We start from the raw sequence: 21,553 nt of genomic DNA, 5'->3' as shown, positions 1-21,553 counted from the left end.
TACAGTATAGACCTATATATATCAGAGGTTCTCAGCTCTGGCCCTCGAGATCCACTTTGGTTTAGCTCCAACCTTGACCAATCTCTGTAACTTTCTTTGATTAGCTTATTCTGGTATGTTTAAGCTTAACTCTGCGGGAAAGTGGACCCCAAGGGCACATATAAACACACATCAGGGTTAATATTGTTAACTTCAACTATTAAATTATTTTGTATTATAAATTGTAATATAAAATATAAATATTAGATTAAAATAATCTCAAATGAAAATAAAAATATAAAAATAAAAGCTAATTCAAAATATGAATTAGCCCTAACCTTATAGTGGCCAGTAACAAATAAGGATTACCAATGACTCATGAGCACATCCTTAAATAATAAAAGATAAAGAGCTATTGTACTCTTTTCTGACCCAGTTTAACCACTGAAACAAAAATACAATATTAATGGCTCCATCCTGAATTTTAAAAGAGAAAGAATAAAGAGATGGAAGGCCTGTAAGATCAAAGACATCTTTTCTTCTTGTTGTAAGCCTCGTCTGTTCGCTGTGAAACCACAACAGTAAATCCCACCAGCTGAACTAAAAGCTTATAAGGTTTAATTAAGTAAGTGGTCCACCGCTCCATACGAGCCGAACTAATCCAGCACAGCTCACAGGTCCTCCAGTGAAATCTGCTCAGAGCTTGAAGACAGGTTGCTGCTATTCTCTGAACTGTATGGAGATTTAGAAAGGCATAGAAACACACTGTGAATCAAACTACATATGTTTATGGTTTATACTGACCAGAAACAGGTACTTTGACTCATTTTGCTAATATACTTTTCTAAATATGAAACTTTCTAACTTCTTAAAACGTTAAAATATATAGTTGTACTACAATGGCATGTTAAAATATATATCAGATCTGTGGCTCTGGGTGTGAACTCACTCTGCAGTTGACAGACACTGTGATGTATAGTGGCCTGAACTCACTTCTGAGGTCTGTTTACAGATGGGTATTAGAGGTCTAAAAGTGCTAATTGCATCAGGCAGCAACATTGGCAGGACTGGAGCCGTGGTCACACAAGAAGGAGAAACACAACAGATCTTCTCAGACGCTGCCTGCCACTGAGCCATGTTCTGCAAGCTGAAGAAGATCCTCTGGGGTCCAAGTGTGGGTCCCATCCCGGCCTCCGCCTCTAGGTCGGCCCCTGCACCAACCCCTGCTCCGGCCCCTGCCAAGGTAGGTACTAATACACTTTATGAAGATTTCTGCTTTTTATCTCATGGAAAGGTAACCGATTAACAATGTTTTGCTAATACCATATAAAATGTTGTAAACATTTCAGCTATCATTTTAAATATGGGATTAAAAATTTTGCTTAAAAATAATGATAAATGCTTCATATTATTTATTATATGAATAAATGTTTCATACAACATAGTGTAGTATGTTTAATGTGTATATAGTTTTAGATACACAATGTGTACGTGTATATAGTATATAATAAATAGTACTTAATATTCTAAATAATATGAAACATTTATTATTATTTTGTCTGTTATTTTAGTATCATTGACATACTATTATAGTTTTATTTAAAATTTTGAATTCATTTTTTTTTTCAGTTTTCGTTTTTTTTAATTATTTGGTAATGTTTTTTTATTATTTATTGTTTTTTTAATGTTAATAAAGTCTACAATATATATATTTTTTTTATTTCAGTTTTAGTTTTAGTTATTTTTGTACAGTTAAACTAAAAGAAAATGAGAAAGAATGAACAGAATTTTTTTTTATAGCTGAAGTTTTTTTTTACAGTAAAAGGTTAGTGAAAAGGTTCATAAAATGTGTAAATTAGGATTTTGCCCAAAAGTATATAAAAATCTCAATAATAATTACAATAATTACTCTTAGTATAGAATTACTTTATTTACTAATATACATACTATATATCTGTGTATATATGTGTGTGTGTACATGTGTGTGTGTGTATGTATGCATACATATATTAAGTAATTATTGTAATCATTATTGAAAATTCTATATATTTTGCCTCACTTTATAAACATTTTTGGTATTGTTTTCATCTAAAAAACCATGTGAAGAATATAAAAATTTAAAAGTTATAACTTAAAGACTGAAATAGACAACTTAGCTCAGCAATCTATAAATAATAGAAGCCACCGTGCGTCATCTATGAGAATGTTTTTCTAACTGCAAAAGCGCTCTGGGATAATGATTAATCTCTGCACCCGGCAGGAAGAAAAACCTGCAGACAAGGAAAATGAAGGCAAGAAAGATGATGAAGGCCCTGGTAAGTCATCTGTTATCATTGTAATTATCCACTAAATGATCTCATCATTCATTGCGTAAGCACCTGCGGAAGATATTTTCCAGATGAGAGGCATTTGAAATAATTCTTACAGTCTGTCACAGGTTGCTTGCAGTAGTGTTTGTAATGGGTTCAGTAGCATGTGTGGTGGTCAGTGAGCTGCTGCAGTGGTCACTCGTCCATCTGTTCCCCCGAATCTTTCTTCAGTTGTTTCAAAAGTTTTAAATATCTTTTCCTTCACAGCCTCAGCACCGGTTTCAGCACCAGCTCCAGAACCAGCAGCACCAGCCACAAAACCAGAACCAGCGGCCCCATCTGCAGCACCAGAACCGGCCCCCAAACCAGAGGAGAAACCTGCAGACCCAGCCAATGGCCAGCCACCTACCGAAGGGTAAACTAAATACCAGAAGCATCCTTACCTGACAGATCATGTTGCAGTTTTGGTGTGAACTTTTTTTAGATGTATGACAGCAAACGAATAAACAGGGTTAATTCTAATTTCACGATAACTTTAAATCGTTGTTCGTGCTATGAGAAAGTCTTGATGTCCTGAGTGCAGGACAGTCATACCTCTATTGGGCCTCGCTCCTGGCCTGCATTGTATGTGGTTTATGTCTAAATTGTATTACTTTTTATTATTTAGCACCCCATGTTCACACAGAGCATCGTACCCATCTAAGACGCTCTTAAGATGCTTTAATTAATCAAGGCTACTCATCTAGACTCTCATTGTCTTGGAAAGGACTCACAGTAAGAGACAGAACAGCATGTGAGACCTGAAGATTATGAGACAGGAGCTGAGAGGAGATTACAAGATTTACAGTGCATTTGATATAAGAAGATCTCAAGAGCTGCTTACGTTTAGAAAACAAAAATAAAGCTGACACCAAAAGTGAAGAAGAATGCCACAGTGGTTTAATGATGTATGAGATGATACTCAAAATATATCCACATTCACTGGAGCAGAATCTAATTGAGGATGATGATGTGTATGTTTTTTTTTTTTTTGTTTGTTTGTTTGTTTTTTGATAAGACAAACCTTCTGTTTGTTTGAAAGACATTACAATAATGGAAAGATTTGCGAAGGCTACTAATAAATAATGACACTCATCATAAAGAGAGGCACTGGGTCTTCACTTACACTTGTAATGTGCCATCATGACCAGCAGAGGTCAGCATATATAAGGACAACTCAGATCAACAGTTTCAGCTCTTGTAAAAGTAGGTACACAAGGTAAACTCTCTCAGCATTTGTGTCATACTGCCAGTCATCACAAGTAATTTAAACATTTTTTTGTTTTTGTATGAACTGAAAAAAGTCCAGTGAATAGCCTACTTTCAGCAGAGTAAAAATACCTACTTAAAGCTGCAGTAGGTAACTTTTGTAAACATATATTTTTTACATATTTGTTAAACCTGTCATTATGTCCTGACAGTAGAATATGAGACAGATAATCTGTGAAAAAATCAAGCACCTCTGGCTCCTCCCAGTGGTCCTATTGCTATTTGCAGAAATACATTGCTCCCGTTAAGAAACAGCCAATCAGAGCTGTGGTCCGTAACTTTGTTTGTGTTCAAAATGTAGAAAAATGTATATAATAAGCGAGTACACCATGAATCCATTTCCAAACCGTGTTTTTAGCTTGTCCTGAATCACTAGCAGGGGCGTAGCAAGCTTTTCAAAAGTGTGGGGGATGGATGTGGTTTGTTTATAAACAATAAAAATGAAGAATACATTGACAGAGGGGTAAAATGCAGGGCTTAAAGTTCTCTGGCACTTTGCGGGATTTTCGGTTTGCAGCGTTTTGGCTGGGAAAAAAATAATCCTACATTAAAAAAAAAAAAATCAGAAAAGGGGAGAAAAAAATGCCCACACAAAGTTTTTTCTCTGGTGGTATAAATAATGTAACAATTTACTGTTTTTAAACATTAAAATAATATTCACTTTTCTTTCATAGTTCTTCAACAGGTATGCAAACAATATCCCAATAATAGCAATTAGCATTAGTCTAAAAAACAAAATATAATAGCGAAAACACTTGACATGTCAACAAAACGATTAACAGAACATCTTCCCAAACACATATCAAGTTTTTTAAAAACCTCGAAAGCATAAACACTCATTCAAAGTACCTGGAAAAGGGAGATGTAAATAACCATAACCATAAGTTCCCGCCTCCTCAGCGCGAGCTGACCTATAACATCCCAAGAGAGGCGGGACTTAAGGCAGAACAGCCAATCATCAGCTGGTCACACTCAAAGCCCGTGTCATGTTTGAGAGGGAGGGAGGGAGGAGGCAGCCGCGGCGAGCGCAGACACAGAGCGGCCAGAGAAACGGAGGAGGGACTGTAGTAGGGCGTTTGTGCAAAACTGCGGAAAAACTGCAGAAAACGCGTGGGTGTCGAACCCTCTCACCGGGAAAAGTGTGGGTGTTAAAACCCCCACATCCCCCACGGGTGCGACGCCCCTGATCACTAGGGTGCACCTATAATAAGTGTTTACATTCGGACTATTTTAGATTGCTTCGGGGGTACCGCGGCGGAGTAACCCAGTACCTTTTGTGATTCTTCATAGACATAAACAGAGAGAAGTAGTTCCGGCTACAATGTTCTTCCGCAAGACGCAAGCAGTTCTGTTTATTAACCGATAGAGCGTCAAAAGTTCTCTACCGCAGATTTAAAAGCATATACGTGGTAGAATGAAATTACTGTGATTTAAATGTCTCATTATATGCGCAAGGGTGCTAAAATGAGAGTTTCTGGAAGCTGAGGATTTAAAATGTCATTTTATTGTGATATATATTATTTTATAAGTTTAATTTATTGATTTCACCTTGTGTTATTCTCTTTCTGATTGTTATAGTGAGGAGGCCCCTTCCGCTGAGTCCCGGCCCATTGTGATAAGCAAGCATTTTGATGCTCATCTCATTGAGATTGTTCAGCAGTACCGGCAACGGACTGAACAGTGTAAAGAAAAGGTCATTGACCCCTACGCATCCTCTCCAGAGTTCAGTCCTCCTGTCAGTGAGTACAAATCAATCCAAATAATGATTAAGGACAGCTGAAATAATAATAGTAGTAGCTGCACAACATGACGAGACAGTCTCGAGTAAGAGGTGACTTAAAAAGTGTTTTGTGTTTGTTCCAGCACCCGTCTTCAGAAAAGAAGACTACTTGAAGTTGGTGGAGGAGAGGAAGCGAAAAGAAGAGGAGGACAGGAAAAGGAAAGAGGAGGAGGAGAGGAAAAAGAAAGAAGAGGCAGAGAGAAAAAAGAAAGAGGAGGAGGAGAAGAAGAAGAAAGAAGAAGAGGAGAAGAAAAAAGACAAGCCTGAGGAAAAAAGGGAGGAGAAAAAAGATGACAAGGCAGCCAAAGAGTTGTCCATCTGCCCAGAAATGAAATGCACCTGTGTAGATTTTCTGCTGAAGCCCTTCGAGAACAGAGTGGACAAAAGTCTTGGCATCTCCATCGATCCTTTCACAGGTTACATGCTAATATGAATTAACATCTGAATATGCAGGCATTACCGCGTTTCTACGTTTTCTTCTTATCTTTTCTTGTGCTTTTCACCAGACCGCAAGTACATTGCTTGGCTAAGCTTGGTGACCATTGCCTTCAACTATAACCTGTGGTTTATACCAGTCCGAATGGCCTTCCCATATCACGACCCAGCGGTCGTTCCATTGTGGTTCACCTTGGACATCATTGCTGACATCGTCTATGTCATCGACATAATTGTTTTCCAGCCACGACTGCAGTTCTGTAAAGGGGGAGACATCATTGTAAGAAGAAAAAAAAAGAACAAAGTTGATTGATAGTTTAATTTAGTTATATTACTAAATACTATTAATAAGTACTTCTAATTTTCATCTATTTCTTTCAGTATGACAGAGTTGTGATTAAACAGAAATATCGAGGATCATCAAAGTTTCAGGTACTGTGGATATTTCAGCTGACTTTCATCATCCAAAAAGCATTTTTTTTCTTCTAATCGAAAGCCATGGAATATTTCCTGTGCTTTCAGAATGATATCCTATCTGTTCTGCCTTCGGACCTGTTATATTTCCTGTTTGGATTCAAGTCCGTTTTCAGGATTAATCGTTTGATGAAGGTAATGAACACTGCAGTTTCACGTTTGGCAGGGGTCGTGATTGGCTATGAGATGCATAATCATTCATGATCTGATTTTATTTTCCCTAACCTTGTCTTGTTTATGTTTGCTCCTGTCTGAAGTCTGAAGCGTTTTTTGAGTTCAGTGACCGTCTTGAAGGAATCATGACCAAAGCGTACATCTGGAGGTATGTAACAAAATCTTATGAATTGACCTGGCTAACATGGTTCTATCAGGGATGAGCAAAATTATTGTTATAAATCATCGTAACCATAAATCTCTCTCTTTTTTTTTTTTAAAGAGTAATTCGTACTATTGGTTACCTGATGTTTATTCTTCATCTCAACGCATGTCTTTACTACGTGGCATCTGAGTACCAGGGGATCGGCAAAACCAAATGGGTCTACAGCGGACAAGGCAGTGCGTATGTAATTCCATCTACACTTCAGATTCATGTAGATTTTATTATTTTTGTAAAGATGAAGTATACCATTTCCGCACCAATGGCAAAACAGAATTGGAATGAAGCTGATTTGTCATATAATTTTTTTTCCCATTCACAATTCAAGTTTTTAACAAAAAAAAAGCTTAATTAGTTTGCAGTAATTGCAGGTTGTGGGATTATTATTTTTTTTCACATTCTCATAGCTACCTGAGGTGTTTCTTCTATGCAGAGAAATCCCTCCTGATGATCGCAGAACTTCCTTTCCCCGAGACCATGTTCGGTCAGATCTTTCAGATGACCAACTATTTTTTTGGTGCCCTATTTTTGTCCATCATTCTTGGCCAGGTAGACGTTTTGTCACCAAAGCTTTTGTCTCAGCTTATGCTCCTGAAGCGCTTGGTGTTTTTTGGCTCAGTTTTGAATTTTTTTTATTATTTTTTTTTCACTTGGGTTTCTTGCTTGACCTTGGCTTTGCTCAGTGGTTCGATGTCTGCAGTTTTGATGCTGTAATATGCTTGAATCTTTAATAAGGACTCGTACTGTATATGACTGCAAGATTTTTTTATTTTTTACATGCTAAATTTTACTGTCTCTTTCTCTTTCCCAGGTATTTGCGCAGTTACTATTTTGCCGTGCGGACTCTGATCAACATTGGTGGTCTCCCTGAGCCTCACACAGTTTTTGAAATCACCTTTCAGTTAGCAAACTTTTTTGTTGGTGTCTTTGTCTTCTCAAGTTTGATTGGACAGGTACACGATCTGATGATGTAAACATCATGAGCTCCACCCCTAATCCCAGGCAGCCAATCGTATCATAGTCTGCATCCAGTTCTGTCAGGAACCATGCAGATTTATTGTTATGGCGCTCCTATTGTTTAAGTATATAGGATGTGCCACTGCCTTACCAGATGATATTGAGATAATTAATTATTATTTTTATTTTCATTTATTTAGCCTATATTGGAAATATTATTGTGTAGGCTCATTTATTCTATTTTTACATTTAAATTACCTTTACTGTCATCTAACGCTTGCTTATAGTTATAGTATCTTTAATTTAGTGTTGTTTTTAGTTTTTAATTTATTCATAAAAGTAGTATTGTAATATCATCCATTTGTCAGTTATCAACCATAGCATAAAAATAATTATTGGTTTATCATTATTGGACATGATAAATGATTTTGATATTGGTGCAAAAAAACAAACGGCAGTAACACTAGTAAATTTACAAAAATGTTAAATGTAATCTTTAATAAATCCCAAAATAAATATACATTTTTCTTGCTGTACATTAAACTGATTAATTTGAGTTTTCAGTGTTTTATTTTGAATTTATTTAGACAAAGTAGTATATGATTTTTCAGTTATTGGCCACAACATGAAAATTATTATCGATTTAGCAATATTGGCCTTAATTTTAATAATGGTGCAATAATAATAATAATAATTCTAATAATAATAATAATAAAAAAATAAAAAAATTATTACAATGCTAAATGGAATCTTTAATGAATATCAAAATAAATATACATTTTCTTGCTGTACAATATAATATTGTGATGCCTAAATTCACTTGTATCATTTAAGTTGTTATTATGTCATTTAAAAAGTACAGAATGTTATAGTATAGTATAGTATATCAGTATAGAATCAGCCATCTATCATTTATTGGTTTTAACATGAAAATATGAATAGATAATTCATCTTTGATGTTACAGATGAGAGATGTCATTGGAGCAGCTACTGCCAGCCAGACCTACTTCCGTGCATCCATGGATTTATGTGTGGAATACATGGTCTCCAACCACATCCCCAAGCTGGTTCAAACCAGAGTGCGCACCTGGTACAACTACACATGGGACTCCCAGGGCATGCTGGGTAAAATCTAAGTTTACATATAAAAAAGATTGGAAATGAATAGCAGGGTCCTGCTGATTAAAGTTTGGCTTCTCCTCAGACGAGTCTGAGCTACTGGAACAGATGCCTTTGGTGATGAGAACAGCCATCGCTGTGGACATCAACCTTGCAACTTTCCAAAAGATTGACCTCTTTAAGGTGGGCTTGATTTTAGGAAGGAAACAGATTGTAATGAGCTGCACATGGTCAGTTGGTTGATGCTTCTGTTTTTTTTTCTCATCGCAGGGCTGTGACAACCAGATGCTTGTGGACATGTTATTGAGGCTAAAGTCCATTGTGTATTTGCCTGGAGACTTTGTGTGCAAGAAGGTGAGTTATATTGCTTTTTATTTATAGACACCAAGCACATCACATCTTCACTCACCTGTTTTTTCCACAGGGTGACATCGGAAAAGAAATGTACATCATTAAGGCCGGAGCGGTGCAGGTCATCGGTGGGCCGGACAATAAGATTGTGTTTGTGACTTTGAAGGCAGGCTGTGTGTTTGGAGAGATCAGGTGAGCTATCAAAACGAGAAGCTGCCTTTATAGCGACACGTCATGAATGTGACATTTCAACTTTTCTGTTTATAATCGCCCCAGTTTGCTACAGTCTTCAGCCAATGGAGGAAACAGAAGAACTGCGAATGTAGCTGCTCATGGATTCGCCAACCTCTTCGTACTGGATAAGAAAGATCTCAATGACATCCTGATTCACTACCCAGAGTCCCAGAAGGTGCTGGCCAGGAAGGGACGGTGAGTCAGAGGTTCACGGTCGTGCAACATACGCTGTTTCTTTAAGAATAGATTTTAAATGCAGCAGCTACGATAAGAGATGATTTATTCCATGTTCAGGAAACTGATGAAGGCCAAAGGCAAAACTGCTCCTGTCAAAGACGAAGGAGAAAAGAAGAAGGGGTTGGCAATGTTCGGGCAAAAACCACCCACTCCGAAAATGTTACGTGCTTTTGGAGGCTTTGGGAAAGGAGGATTACTGGATAAACTCAGGGTGTGTGATGATCTGATGAGTGGTATAATGGTTCAAACACACATATGCAATGCACTGTATGTCTGGAAGTGGATTTGACAAAGATAAAAACACCGTCAACTATTAGTTTTTATACAAATAGTTGAGATCTGAAATAATAACATTTCTCTTTTCTTGCAGGCTCAAGCAGCAGAAAAAAATAATTGAAAAACTACATCCGCCCATTCATCCATCATTTATACCATCCATTAAACATTCCATTATCCCTCCCTCCATTCATCTGTCCATTTTTACCATCCATCCTTGCATCTATCCATCCATCCATCTGTAAATAAAGTAAAATATTGAATATATACAGTTTGATTGTTGTCTTTATTAATTGCATCTCAAAACATTTAAACAATGCCACTTTTCGCTGTTTTTATTTACTGTATTTGAAACAAGGCATGCTACAAGCATACAGATGCAAGACTTATCAGTAAAACATATCATACACTGCTAAGCTGACACATCATATGATGATACTGTATCTGATAAAAATAGCTTTATTTAAACTACATTTAAGATGATGTAATATATTCCTCTCAGCGCTAATTAAGCACAATTACAGACATTCTGATTAAAGTGTAAAACAAAATTTTTCCGCATCTTAAAACGGTTAATACTGATCCAAAAAGCTGATTATCTTGGCATATTATTATTATTATTAATGTAGTTATGCATAGTGCATTCAGGCACATAACAGGATGACTGGCCTGTCCAGACGTCAGTATCTATGGCTTTCATCTCTACAGATTTTAGCTTTCTGTACAGGCTTTAGCTTTTTGTGCATTGTAGTCATACAGGAAGTATAGGAACTGCAATTTAAACAATCAGGCACATTAATGTGATCAATATGATATTATGCATTAGATATATGAAGAAAATGGCTTTGTGAGGCACTGATTAAAAAATCTTATACATATATAAGATATAAAGAAAGATAATGACATGTAAAAAATTTATTAGATAATAATGATAAAAAAATTGTAAGGAGTTAGTGGGAATGACATTGGAGATAAAAAAAGGCCTTTACACCACTGCTGTACTCTGTTGACATAACTGAAACACTGTTAGTACTGTTTTTTTTCAGCAACCGATCATTTAGAATAGGATACTTTAGTCCAAACAAGCTCTATAATAGACCATCGCAAGATCATTTGGCAGAAAAAAGATTTATTTAAAAAGTAAACAAATGTATAACTGAAATTTTAAACCAATGCAAACCAAATGTATCTAGTGATTTTTCTCTTCAAGAAAGCCTACAGTTAGCAGATTGGTGATGTCCAGTTGTGGAGTTGTATGTGGTATGAAGGAAGTTAGCAGGTCCTTCATTTCTGTGTTGGCCCATTTGGAGAGTCCACTGGAGTGTTTGATTTAGGAGGCGAGAGCTTCATCATGCTAAAGAAGGTGACGACCTGACCAGGAACCTCCGCCAGAACACACTTAGCGAGCTCCTCTTTAGGACACTACAGAGAGAGAGAAATTGAAATTCATTGTATTTCTGACTTTGAGCAGCAGAAGAAGATCAGAGATGGTGAGAGGGGTTAAGTTTCATAGTGTTAGTTACAAGACAACATAAACCGTATTCTGCGCTCATGTTATGTTAGGTCAGCTACAGATTAGCTACTGAAAATCATTCACGTTTCTGTCAGAATATCATTTTATTAAATGGGGGGTGAAATGCTATTTCATGCATACTGAGTTTTTTACACTGTTAAAGAGTTGGATTCCCATGCTAAACATGGACAAAGTTTAAAAATTAAGTTGTACGTTTGAAGGAGTATTTCTGTTCAAAAAATACTCCTTCCGGTTTGTCACAAGTTTCGGAAAGTTTTTTTCGAGTATGGCTCTGTGTGACGTTAGATGGAGCGGAATTTCCTTATATGGGTCCTGAGGCACTTCTGCCGGAAGAGCGCACGCTCCCGTATAGCAGAGCAGAGAGAGCACAACAGACTTCACTGATCAGAGCGAGAGCGTCGCGAAATGTCACAAAAGGAGTGTGTTTTTGGTTGCCAGGGCAAGACAACCCTGCACAGATTACCAAAGAAAAAACAGCATTAAGGGACCAGTGGATGGAGTTTACTTTTACAGAGCATCAACGGAGTTGTGCAAGTGTTTGTTCCCTGCATTTCGAAGATGCTTGTTTTACAAACAATGCCCAGTTTGACGACGGATTTGCACATTGTTTATTTCTTAAGGATGATGCAATCCCAACGAAAAGGGGTCACGATCGTGTGTTGGAACCGCAGGCGGTGAGTAAAACTGCTTAAAATATTTCTGCCTCCTTGTTAGTGTGTCCGCCTCCCATGCCGGAGACCCGGGTTCGAGACCCGCTCGGAGCGAGTCATTGCTGCTGCTGCTGTCGTTCAGTTTCAGCCTCTGGATCTGATTCTGGATCACAAATAAACGCTGAATCTGACTGTTAGCCATGGATTGTTTTGGATGATGTTGTTTCCCTCACGGTCACAGCTTCCAAACGCTCTCAACGCAAAAGCCTTCTGGCGCTCGTGATTCTTTAGCTCCGCCCACACGTCACGCCTCCAGTCGGGTGTGTTTTTCCGGGAAAAATCGGTACAGACTATCTTTCTCTTATGAATATAATAAAAATAAAGACTTTTTGGAGTTATGAAGGATGCAGTACTACTCTATAGGCACTCAGGATTAACAGGATATTGAGTGAAAACGAGCATTTCACCCCCCCTTTAACATTTGGACTACTTATATGATTAGAATGTTATCCCAGTTTTAAAATAAAGCACAGCAATGATATTTGAGAGTGTATTTTGCCTTTTCAGGAAAAGTATCGAAAAAGTATCGAAATCGCAATTCTTGACTAGGTATCGGTATTGAAACAATAATTTTGGTATTGTGACAACACTATTGTCCTGCATCTTCAATAAATAAGCTACAGGTAGTCCAAAATGCAGCAGCTAGAGTCCTTACCAGGTCAAGAAAATATGATTATATTACCCCAGTTTTACAATCTCTGCACTGGCTACCTATTGAGTTCCATATCAGTTACAAATGATCATTATTTACCTATAAGGCCCTAAATGGTTTAGCTCCTGCGTACCTAACTAGCCTTCTACCACGCTACAACCCATCACGCACCCTAAAGTCACAAAACGCTGGACTTTTGGTAGTTCCTAGGATAGCAAAGTCCACTAAAGGAGGTAGAGCTTTCTCACATTTGGCTCCCAAACTCAGGAAAAGCCTTCCTGATAATGTTCGGGTTCAGACACACTCTCTCGGTTTAAATCTAGATTAAAAACGCATCTCTTTCGCCAAGCATTCGAATAATGTATCTCTTAAATTGTGACTGCATTTGTATCTGATCAAATGCGCATTCTTACTCTTTAGTTAGAAAGTTTTTCACTCACGTTCTGGAACTTTCTGAAGGGCACGAACTGCACAATGTCACGTACAGCCGGTTCTCCTTTGATAGACTTCAGTCGCCCGTCATCTCCATCCAGAATCTCCATGTCTGTAAAGTCAGCTTTGCCTACGCCCACAATGATGATTGACATGGGCAAGCGGGAGGCTGCGACTATGGCTCCACGCGTCTGATCCATATCCGTGATCACTCCGTCCGTGATGATCAGCAGGACATAGTATTGCTGAAACAGATACGGGAGAGAGTCAGAGAGAAATCCCACGTCAGTGCATCATATATCTGGGTTTGAGTTGAACCTCACCGATGCTGTGTTCTGCTGCAAAGCCTGCTGTGCGAAACGAGCCACGTGGTTAATAATAGGAGCGAAGTTCGTAGGGCCGTAAAGTTTGACCTGAGGAAGGCACATCCTGTAGGCCTCCACCACACCTTCAACACCTATGGGAAGAGAAATACAACTTCCTGTTTATACACATCATTTCCTGTCATGCACAGAGGGTTGAAGACAGTTAAAACTGATATTGTTATTGTACCATACCTGCACAGTATGGGTTTGCAGGATTGAAGCTGAGAGGAAACTCATGAGACACCTAGAAAAAATATAAAAGTAATAAATTGAGGCTTCTGGGAGTTTGTCACAGTAACAACAGCACATGTCATTTCATTTACCTGCCAAGTAGGTGGAATCTGAGCGCCAAATCCAAATGCAGGAAACATTTTGTCACTACAGGACATGAAAGAAAGCTTCAGACCAGGTATTTTTATTATATATATTTTTTTAATATTACTGTATGACGAATAAAAATGTTTCTTGTGCCTTTGTACCTGTCATAGTCCTGGACCACAAGGCCAACTGACCAGATTGCTGAGAGATATTCATTCACACCTTGAGGACTGATGTAATGTAAAGAATCAGGTGACTTGGGGTCACCATTTGACCCAGTGAAGTCTATGCCCACCTGGAGGATTTGAAAGATGAGAACCACATGGGTATGACATGAGTAACTTTGCTCCAACATGAAGGAATTTAAATCATAAAGAGGCAATGCATGCAAAATATCTAGTCTCTACAAATCTATTTTTATACATCATAAATAAAATAAAATTAAAATGCATTTATATTAAAACATTTTTTTTTCAACATGAAGCGTCATCGTAATAAATGCAAATATAATTATTTACAAATATGTCTGTCTTTTCATATATTATAAATAATAAGTAAAACAATATTAATATCAAAATATATAACTAAAATAACTAACTTTTCCTATTCCTTTTTATTTATCATTTAGTATTATTAGTGTTTTATAATAAATATTAAATATATATTGTCTTAAAATACATATAGAATATCGCTCCAACATCAAGGACTTGAAGAGATACAGAAAATGCAATGTCATGAAATATAATTCTATGCAAATGTTTTTATATATCAATTAATTAATTGTTAACATATGTGTGTGTGTGTGTGTGTGTGTGTGTGTGTATATATAGCTCCAACATTAATACATGGTATTTTCAGAAAATATAATTCTTACCCAATATGTGTTTTAATAATAAAAAATAAAAATAAATACATAATCCATACATAAGTGTATTAATTATATTGTAACTATAACTTTTATTTTAGATTATTGTTGGTTGTATAATAAATTTTGAAAATTATAATAGCTTTTATAATATAAATATAATCAAATATTGCTCCAACATGAAGGAAATTCATTCATAGGCACACTTGCTGTGTCTAATAATTTTAGAATACTTTTTATAATATATATTATGCAGTATATATTGTCATTACACATATATTGAATTTGGAAAACAAATTACATTTAAAAATTAATGCATGGGAAAATAAACACATAGTAACCCACAGATGTTAAGACCCAGGGCAAACGGGGCCAGAGAAGCTGCTTAGCTAAAGTTAGACTTTACAACTGAATGTAGAACTTACAGTGAAATTTATCTGGCAGCCTCCCATGATGTAATCCAGAAAGGTGTATTCCTTCGTAATCTGAGACAGCAAATACAATCAAGTCCAGAAACGTTTGCATTGAAACATGTGTAATGAATTTTGAGAATGTAATCAGAAAGGTGTGTTTATGTGATAGAGTACCTGACAAACTTTCACAACCACTACTCCAGAGTTCTTATAACTTTTCTTCTGTTTCTTCTTACTGTTTATACACTCAAACTCTACCTGCATGACACAAATCAGCATCTTTAGTTCAGAAACATTCACATTCATAAGGTACTGAAATCAAAAGTGTGTTGAGGATCATCTCACCGGAGCGGTGCGAGTGGTCTCTTGCAGACGCTTCATATTGGTCTCAAAAATCCCTATCAAATCATGAGATCCATCGCTGTCATAATCGTAACATTCAACCTAGAGAGGATGGAAAAATACAGCATGAAGTTATCTGGAGTGAATGAGACTGAAGGGTAAAACAGAGGAGAATTTAGAAAGGTCATGCAAAAAAAAAAAAAGTACACCGAATGAAGAACCATAGCACAGGTGGTCTATGGGTCTCTTCATTGAAAATTGGTAAGACACCACCAAGACAGCACACCAAACTTGAGAACTCTACATGAGTAGATGAATGAAAGATGTTGCACACCCTGCCATCTCCACAGCACACATTTCATGAGGTTAGATATATGAAGAAACCTGTAGTCAGAGAACATTCTAGCAGCAGTGTGTTCTCTGAATCCTTCACTAGGACAGTGAGTCTTTCTGAGAAAACAGCATCATTTGAAATACTTTTATTAACAGTATTCTTAGTATTAGTAGCAGTATTCTAAGTTACATTATCATTGTAATGCAGAAAAACAAAAAACGGATTGAAGTTAAAATAAAACATTTAAAAATTACAATTAATTACATAAAACGTAAAATTTTCATTTGTACTCCATGTTTTTGTAAAAAAAAAATCTGAATATTTAATTTACAGCAACTCTTGTTAATGTGTAATGCAAAATAAAATAAAAAATTAATTAAGTAAAATATATATTTTTAAATAATTACAATTAATATTAAATACTAAAATTTTAGTTTTTACTCCATGAAATACAGTAATTAACAGTATTCTTAACTTTCTAACTATTTAATATGTAATACTATATATTAAGTAAAAAAACATTTCTATAATTACAATGAATTATATTCAGTTCAAAGTTACAATTGATTTATTTTTAATTATTCTTATTTTAAAAATATAATTTGATAAATGATTTGTTATTCATTTATTTGATATTTTTATATATTCTATTTTAATAACTCTGTTTTCACTGTAATATCAGCAAATCTGCATGACCCTTTCACCAGGTTAAAGGGTTCAACACATGAAAATGGTTAACAATTACCTAATTCAGGAAACTATTTTGACAGAATAGCTTCCGTCTACTGATACATGAAGGACAAACCAGTAGCTATTCAGTGACAAACATACATTTACAGATGAAGCAGCCGTTCTAATGAAAAATACCTGCTCTTTTCTTGACAGTGAGATTCCCTTTAAGATGCTTTTGCAAAAAAAATAACAAAGTCATGAACACTTATTGTAAGCCACCAAAACAACCCTCTGTCCACCAAGCCAAAGCCAAGCCAGAGTTTTAGAGCTTCTACAATTACAATTACGGATTGTTAATCCAAGAAGCCAGCCTTTTTATATGACACTTTTACATGGGAACAGAGAGCTTTTTAATGTTATTAAATAACTTTTTTTAACAACCAATAAACACAAACTCTACCTTGATTGGTTTCTCCATGTCTCCTGCACACAGAGAACGTAGAGGGATTTTAAAAGGCCTCCAGCAAGGGTTCAAGTTATTCTTCACAACCTGGTATGAAAGATAGCCATTAAAGGGATAGTTAACCCAAAAATGTAGATTCTGTTAGACCTTCATTCATCTTTGGAACAAGATCGGAATATTTTTTGATGAAATCAACCATGATGTTATAAAGCTACGAGAACACTTTTTGTGGAAAAATAATTACTTTATTCAACTATTTTTTCTCTTCCGTCTCAGACTACACCACATGTTCACGAGGATACCATGATTCAAGTCATTATTTTTGCTTTCTTTGCGCACAAAAGTATTCTTGTAGCTTCATAACATTACCGTTGAACCACTGCTATCATAAGGACTATTTTAACAATGTCCTTACAGCCTACAACACGATGGTGAGTAATTAATGACAGAATTTTCATTTTTTGATAATCTATCCCATTAACATTCACAATAAATATTAACAACAATCATTGACAGAGTTTACGTCATATATATATGGTAATATGGTAATCAACATGCAAACACACAACACACACCTCAGTTCTGTGAGCAAGCTGCCAGCCTGTTTCTGTCTGTCTGTAAAATTCCAGGTAGGGGTCTGATTTTCCAAAGAAATCCTGCAAGGAAACCCAAAGTTAGACACTGAATCAGGTTTCCTACACATTTTCAAATTCAAAATTCCATACTTTTCCAGAATCAAATTTCCAAACCTCTCAGTAGATTTTTGTAGAGCCCCCACCGATATATCGTTTTGCCGATATTATCGGTCGAGCCGATATGAGCCTGTCGCATATGTATCGTTATCGGCAAATATTATATTTTTTTATGCACACAAGAAACTTTATTGTGCCTTGAGAAAGTATTCCATACTTTTCCAGACTCAAATTTCCAAAGCTCTCAGTAGATTTTTGTAGAGCCCCACTGATATATTGTTTTGCCGATATTATCAGCCGATATAAGCCTGTCACATATATATCATTATCGGCGAATATTATCTTTTTTTATGCACACAAGAAACTTTATTGTGCCTTGAGAAACTATTCACATGTCCATGGGAATGGTTTTGCATGCTTACACAATTTCTAGCTTTATATAACCCATTTCCTTTGTGCATCACTGCCATCTTGCAATAAATAAAGCAAGATAGTAGTAGAAATGGGCTGATGGCACAATAGGAGCCTCATTATGCATTGTCCTATATGCTAAGTGTAATGCTTTCTCATGTACACATAAAAGTCTGCATATTTTTTATTTTTGCAAAGGTCCTTGAGACTATGTTATATGGTGCTAAGAATATCGTGAAAAGAAACCCAAAATACAAAATGAAAAAGTGCACCATGCACCAAGTGCACTAGTCGTGTTTGACAATTACTAAAGAATCACTAAACTGCTGTCACTTCTTGTATGATAAATTTATTTTCATTAAATTCTTACATTTATATTATAAAAAAAAAACTAAATGGGGCAAAAGTCTGGAAATGCATATATTTTTCCATTATCTGCTTTCTTTTCCCCATACTTTTTCAGACCTGGAAATCAGCACTTTTTTCAGAAATTACTTTAATCAAATTCCTTAGTACTTTTCCATACTTTTCCCAGTAGGAACCCTGCTGAATGCATTTTAAAGTTTAAAAGTAAAGCAAAATTTACAAAATTACATCTCGTGTCTTACCTTATTGTCCAGTTTTCTGGCCTCCATCTCAAAATTCACAACTCTGTTGTCCTTGATTTCCTCTGCACTGATCTGAAGTGAATATAAATGTACAAATGTATTCTGTTATAACACGGCAAAACTGAATCCTTGATTCTAATTAGTTGACAGACATCTTAAATAGAGATATTATAAAGTATATATATATATATATATAAATATATATACACTGAATTATATATATATATATATATATATATATATATATATATATATATATATATATATATATATATATATATATATATATATATATATATATATATATATATAGTATATAATATATCCACAATAAGCTGTTCTTTATACCACAAAAATATTATTCTCAAGCAACCACATCTAAAGTAAATATAATGTGAAATATCATGGCCATTCACCGTAATCACTCCCTTTCCTGCAGGTTTCTTGTTCTTCAGCTGCAAAGGTCTCGTCAGCTTGCTACTGGAAACAATCTGTTTAGAAAAAAAAACACATCAGACAATGTCATGCAGGAAAAATGAATTCAAAACATGGATGTTTTGGATATGTGGTTGTCTTACCTGACCCAACGAACACTCGAACTCGCCCAGGAAGTCATCATCGCTCAAATCGATGGATTTATTGTCAATATCATAAATGCCAAATCTGAGCTTCTGAACTACCTCAAAGCAGTAATCGACAACAAACTTCTTGGCAAATTTTGGGCATAAGCAGTTCTTAACCCTCTCAGTGCGATCGACCTTTCGAAACAAAACACTTTCAGATTCCTAAACATGCATTTTTATATACATTTAAACAGTATGCACAACCAACAGCAGTTGAACTGACCTCAAACCACTGGTTTCCAGATGTGTTCATGAGCAGGACACACAGCGGGTCAGATTTAGACCCCACATCTTTGTCCAGCAGGTTTTCACAGGAGACTGTCAGCTCCACCTTTGTCACACACGCCGCCGCCATTGGACTGATCTTTTTACATGGAAACATTAAATGGAAACTTGATGAATGTGCCATGAGAACTGAAAACATTTGCAATAACTGCAATTTATATGCCACAAACTGGTAGACAGTTATAATGGGAACAATCCAGTTGTTTCCGTATTTCTTTTTGTGCTTGATAACATGCGGTCTCTGAAACTACTATTTAAATATGCCAAATTGCAGTATGTACTTATATATAAGACTGATATATTATTGATTTAATTTATTAAGGCAAGTTTTTAGCACCTAGGCATGAACTGTTTGTAAATACTGTGACAAAGTAAGATTTAGTTTCCCACACTACTTATTTGTTCAGTCAACATAACTTGTCACTTGTCAGAAAACATTCTTTCATACCGGTTCTGTAGCTACTGTATAGAATGACAATTTGTATAGTTCACAATCAATAATGGCTTTTTTTAGTGTTTCTGATGATGCTTCATTATGAATGGTAGTTTGTAACTGATGTGAACAAATGCAACCTCATTGTAAAGTGTTATCATTATAATATATCAGTTTATTTAACTGGTTAACCAGTTTTTACTTTGTACTATGCATATAATAAAAATAAAAAAATAATATTTTTAGCGTATAATCTTACTTGAAGTTTGAATTATACAGTAGTGTGATTGATAGGTGTTGTTTTCATGCAGAAGGGTGTGTGTACGCAGAATAAGCTGTAGGCTACAGTCATTTAATCAGAAACGTCAAGCATGAGAGAAGGTGTGTCAGGAATCACTGTGCAATTCTGTGTGGGAGGAAGAATGGAAACTCTTGAATGGAAAACTCGACTGACAGTATTATCAGTTCTGTCATTACTTGTTAGACATTTAATAGGTGGTTATTAAGTGATATGGCATGTATTGAAGTTATTTGCCCATATTGAAAGTAGGGTAGTATCAAATGGTAATAAAACACTATATTTTCCGAAACACTTTGTACTAAATGATCAGCATATTTGTGTACTATGGTATGTACATAAACTCCAAGGTACTTCCCAAAATACTGTACCATGGGGTATGTACTGTAAAAAATTAAATAACTGGCATATATCCAAAATAAATATTGTATTACCCTGGTACATTTTGATGCAGTAACAAACAGTAAATTATAAATAACAAAGTATAATAAGGTGTTATTATTTGCATCGAGCTACGCAAAATCTAAGCAATATATATATATATATATATATATATATATATATATATATATATATATATATATATATATATATATATATATATACACTTATCTATCAACATTATCCTAATTATATGGTACTTCTTCGTTTGAAACACGGAACACATATGTAAATATGTAACGTTACATGAAACACATGTTTGACACATCTTTACCTTGACGTCATAATCTGCTATGCCGTCATGCTATACTCATATGGCTATGGAAATAATTGTGTTAACTACAGCAACACTGTAACCTAAGGATCTCGATTTAATGGCAATTATGGCATTAAAAACTGTCTGAACATTTTACCTTGAGTAGTCAGTAGTCGGTGTCTGACTGCGTAAATAGTTTCGGTTCAGTCTGGTATATTTTTTACTCTGATTCAGTCTCCTCGATGCTGTGAAGCTTGTTTGTCAAATGTTGTCATAAAGAACAAAAGGAGTCTCCAGAATCTAATGTAAAGCGTGTTTTGATCCGCTCTTGAAAGATTCACTTTCGCGACACCCCTCTGACGATACACAGCGCATGCGCAGTAGATTATGAAACAGGACTTTGACAACCACAACCGGTGGGAGTGTCTCTACACAGATTATTTGTTTGGCTGTTAAATTGTGTCTGTACATTGTATTTAGAACTTTTAGAAATTATTTGTCAATTTCATTACTTAAATTAGATTATGGTTAATTTAAACTATTTTTAAATGTTTTATGTTTTAATAACCGT

At 35.6% G+C, this 21,553-nt stretch overlaps 2 protein-coding genes across 2 annotated transcripts; one reads left to right on the top strand and one right to left on the bottom strand.

Moving 5' to 3' along the window:
• The first annotated feature begins 983 nt into the window (after positions 1 to 983).
• LOC113045029 (cyclic nucleotide-gated cation channel beta-3) lies at positions 984 to 10,069 on the top strand. The gene is made up of 18 exons (XM_026205140.1): positions 984 to 1,222; positions 2,240 to 2,294; positions 2,556 to 2,703; positions 5,175 to 5,335; positions 5,460 to 5,792; positions 5,883 to 6,091; positions 6,193 to 6,243; positions 6,334 to 6,420; positions 6,543 to 6,607; positions 6,722 to 6,844; positions 7,473 to 7,614; positions 8,584 to 8,743; positions 8,823 to 8,920; positions 9,008 to 9,091; positions 9,162 to 9,280; positions 9,365 to 9,517; positions 9,617 to 9,770; positions 9,930 to 10,069. The coding sequence occupies exons 1-18, from the start codon at positions 1,115 to 1,117 to the stop codon at positions 9,954 to 9,956; spliced, it is 2,277 nt and encodes a 758-aa protein (XP_026060925.1). The 5' UTR covers positions 984 to 1,114; the 3' UTR covers positions 9,957 to 10,069.
• A 33-nt stretch (positions 10,070 to 10,102) lies between these two features.
• Positions 10,103 to 21,366, bottom strand: LOC113045027 (copine-3-like). The gene is made up of 16 exons (XM_026205138.1): positions 21,140 to 21,366; positions 19,493 to 19,633; positions 19,225 to 19,404; positions 19,063 to 19,137; positions 18,647 to 18,718; positions 17,511 to 17,591; positions 16,933 to 17,022; positions 15,470 to 15,568; positions 15,299 to 15,382; positions 15,137 to 15,196; positions 14,008 to 14,141; positions 13,852 to 13,906; positions 13,721 to 13,772; positions 13,487 to 13,620; positions 13,172 to 13,408; positions 10,103 to 11,257 (listed from the first exon to the last, which is right to left on the bottom strand). Exons 2-16 carry the CDS (start codon positions 19,622 to 19,624, stop codon positions 11,120 to 11,122), a joined length of 1,623 nt encoding a protein of 540 aa, XP_026060923.1. The 5' UTR covers positions 19,625 to 19,633; positions 21,140 to 21,366; the 3' UTR covers positions 10,103 to 11,119.
• Between the last annotated feature and the right edge of the window lie 187 nt (positions 21,367 to 21,553).

Source organism: Carassius auratus, chromosome 27 (assembly GCF_003368295.1).
Source record: "Carassius auratus strain Wakin chromosome 27, ASM336829v1, whole genome shotgun sequence".
NCBI classification, from domain to species: domain Eukaryota; kingdom Metazoa; phylum Chordata; class Actinopteri; order Cypriniformes; family Cyprinidae; genus Carassius; species Carassius auratus.
The sequence above is the reverse complement of the archived record's forward strand: the minus strand, read 5'-3'. Positions and strand labels throughout refer to the sequence as shown.

Excerpts from the sequence above, each read along its gene's own strand:
- LOC113045029 (XM_026205140.1), top strand. The coding sequence starts at position 1,115 with ATGTTCTGCAAGCTGAAGAAGATCCTCTGGGGTCCAAGTGTGGGTCCC. Across the intron at positions 8,921-9,007 it reads AAAAGATTGACCTCTTTAAG|GGCTGTGACAACCAGATGCT; the intron begins GTGGGCTTGATT and ends TTCTCATCGCAG. Across the intron at positions 9,518-9,616 it reads GTGCTGGCCAGGAAGGGACG|GAAACTGATGAAGGCCAAAG; the intron begins GTGAGTCAGAGG and ends TTCCATGTTCAG.
- LOC113045027 (XM_026205138.1), bottom strand. The coding sequence starts at position 19,624 with ATGGCGGCGGCGTGTGTGACAAAGGTGGAGCTGACAGTCTCCTGTGAA. Across the intron at positions 18,719-19,062 it reads CAGGAAAGGGAGTGATTACG|ATCAGTGCAGAGGAAATCAA; the intron begins GTGAATGGCCAT and ends TATTCACTTCAG. Across the intron at positions 17,592-18,646 it reads CCAGAAAACTGGACAATAAG|GATTTCTTTGGAAAATCAGA; the intron begins GTAAGACACGAG and ends GTTTCCTTGCAG.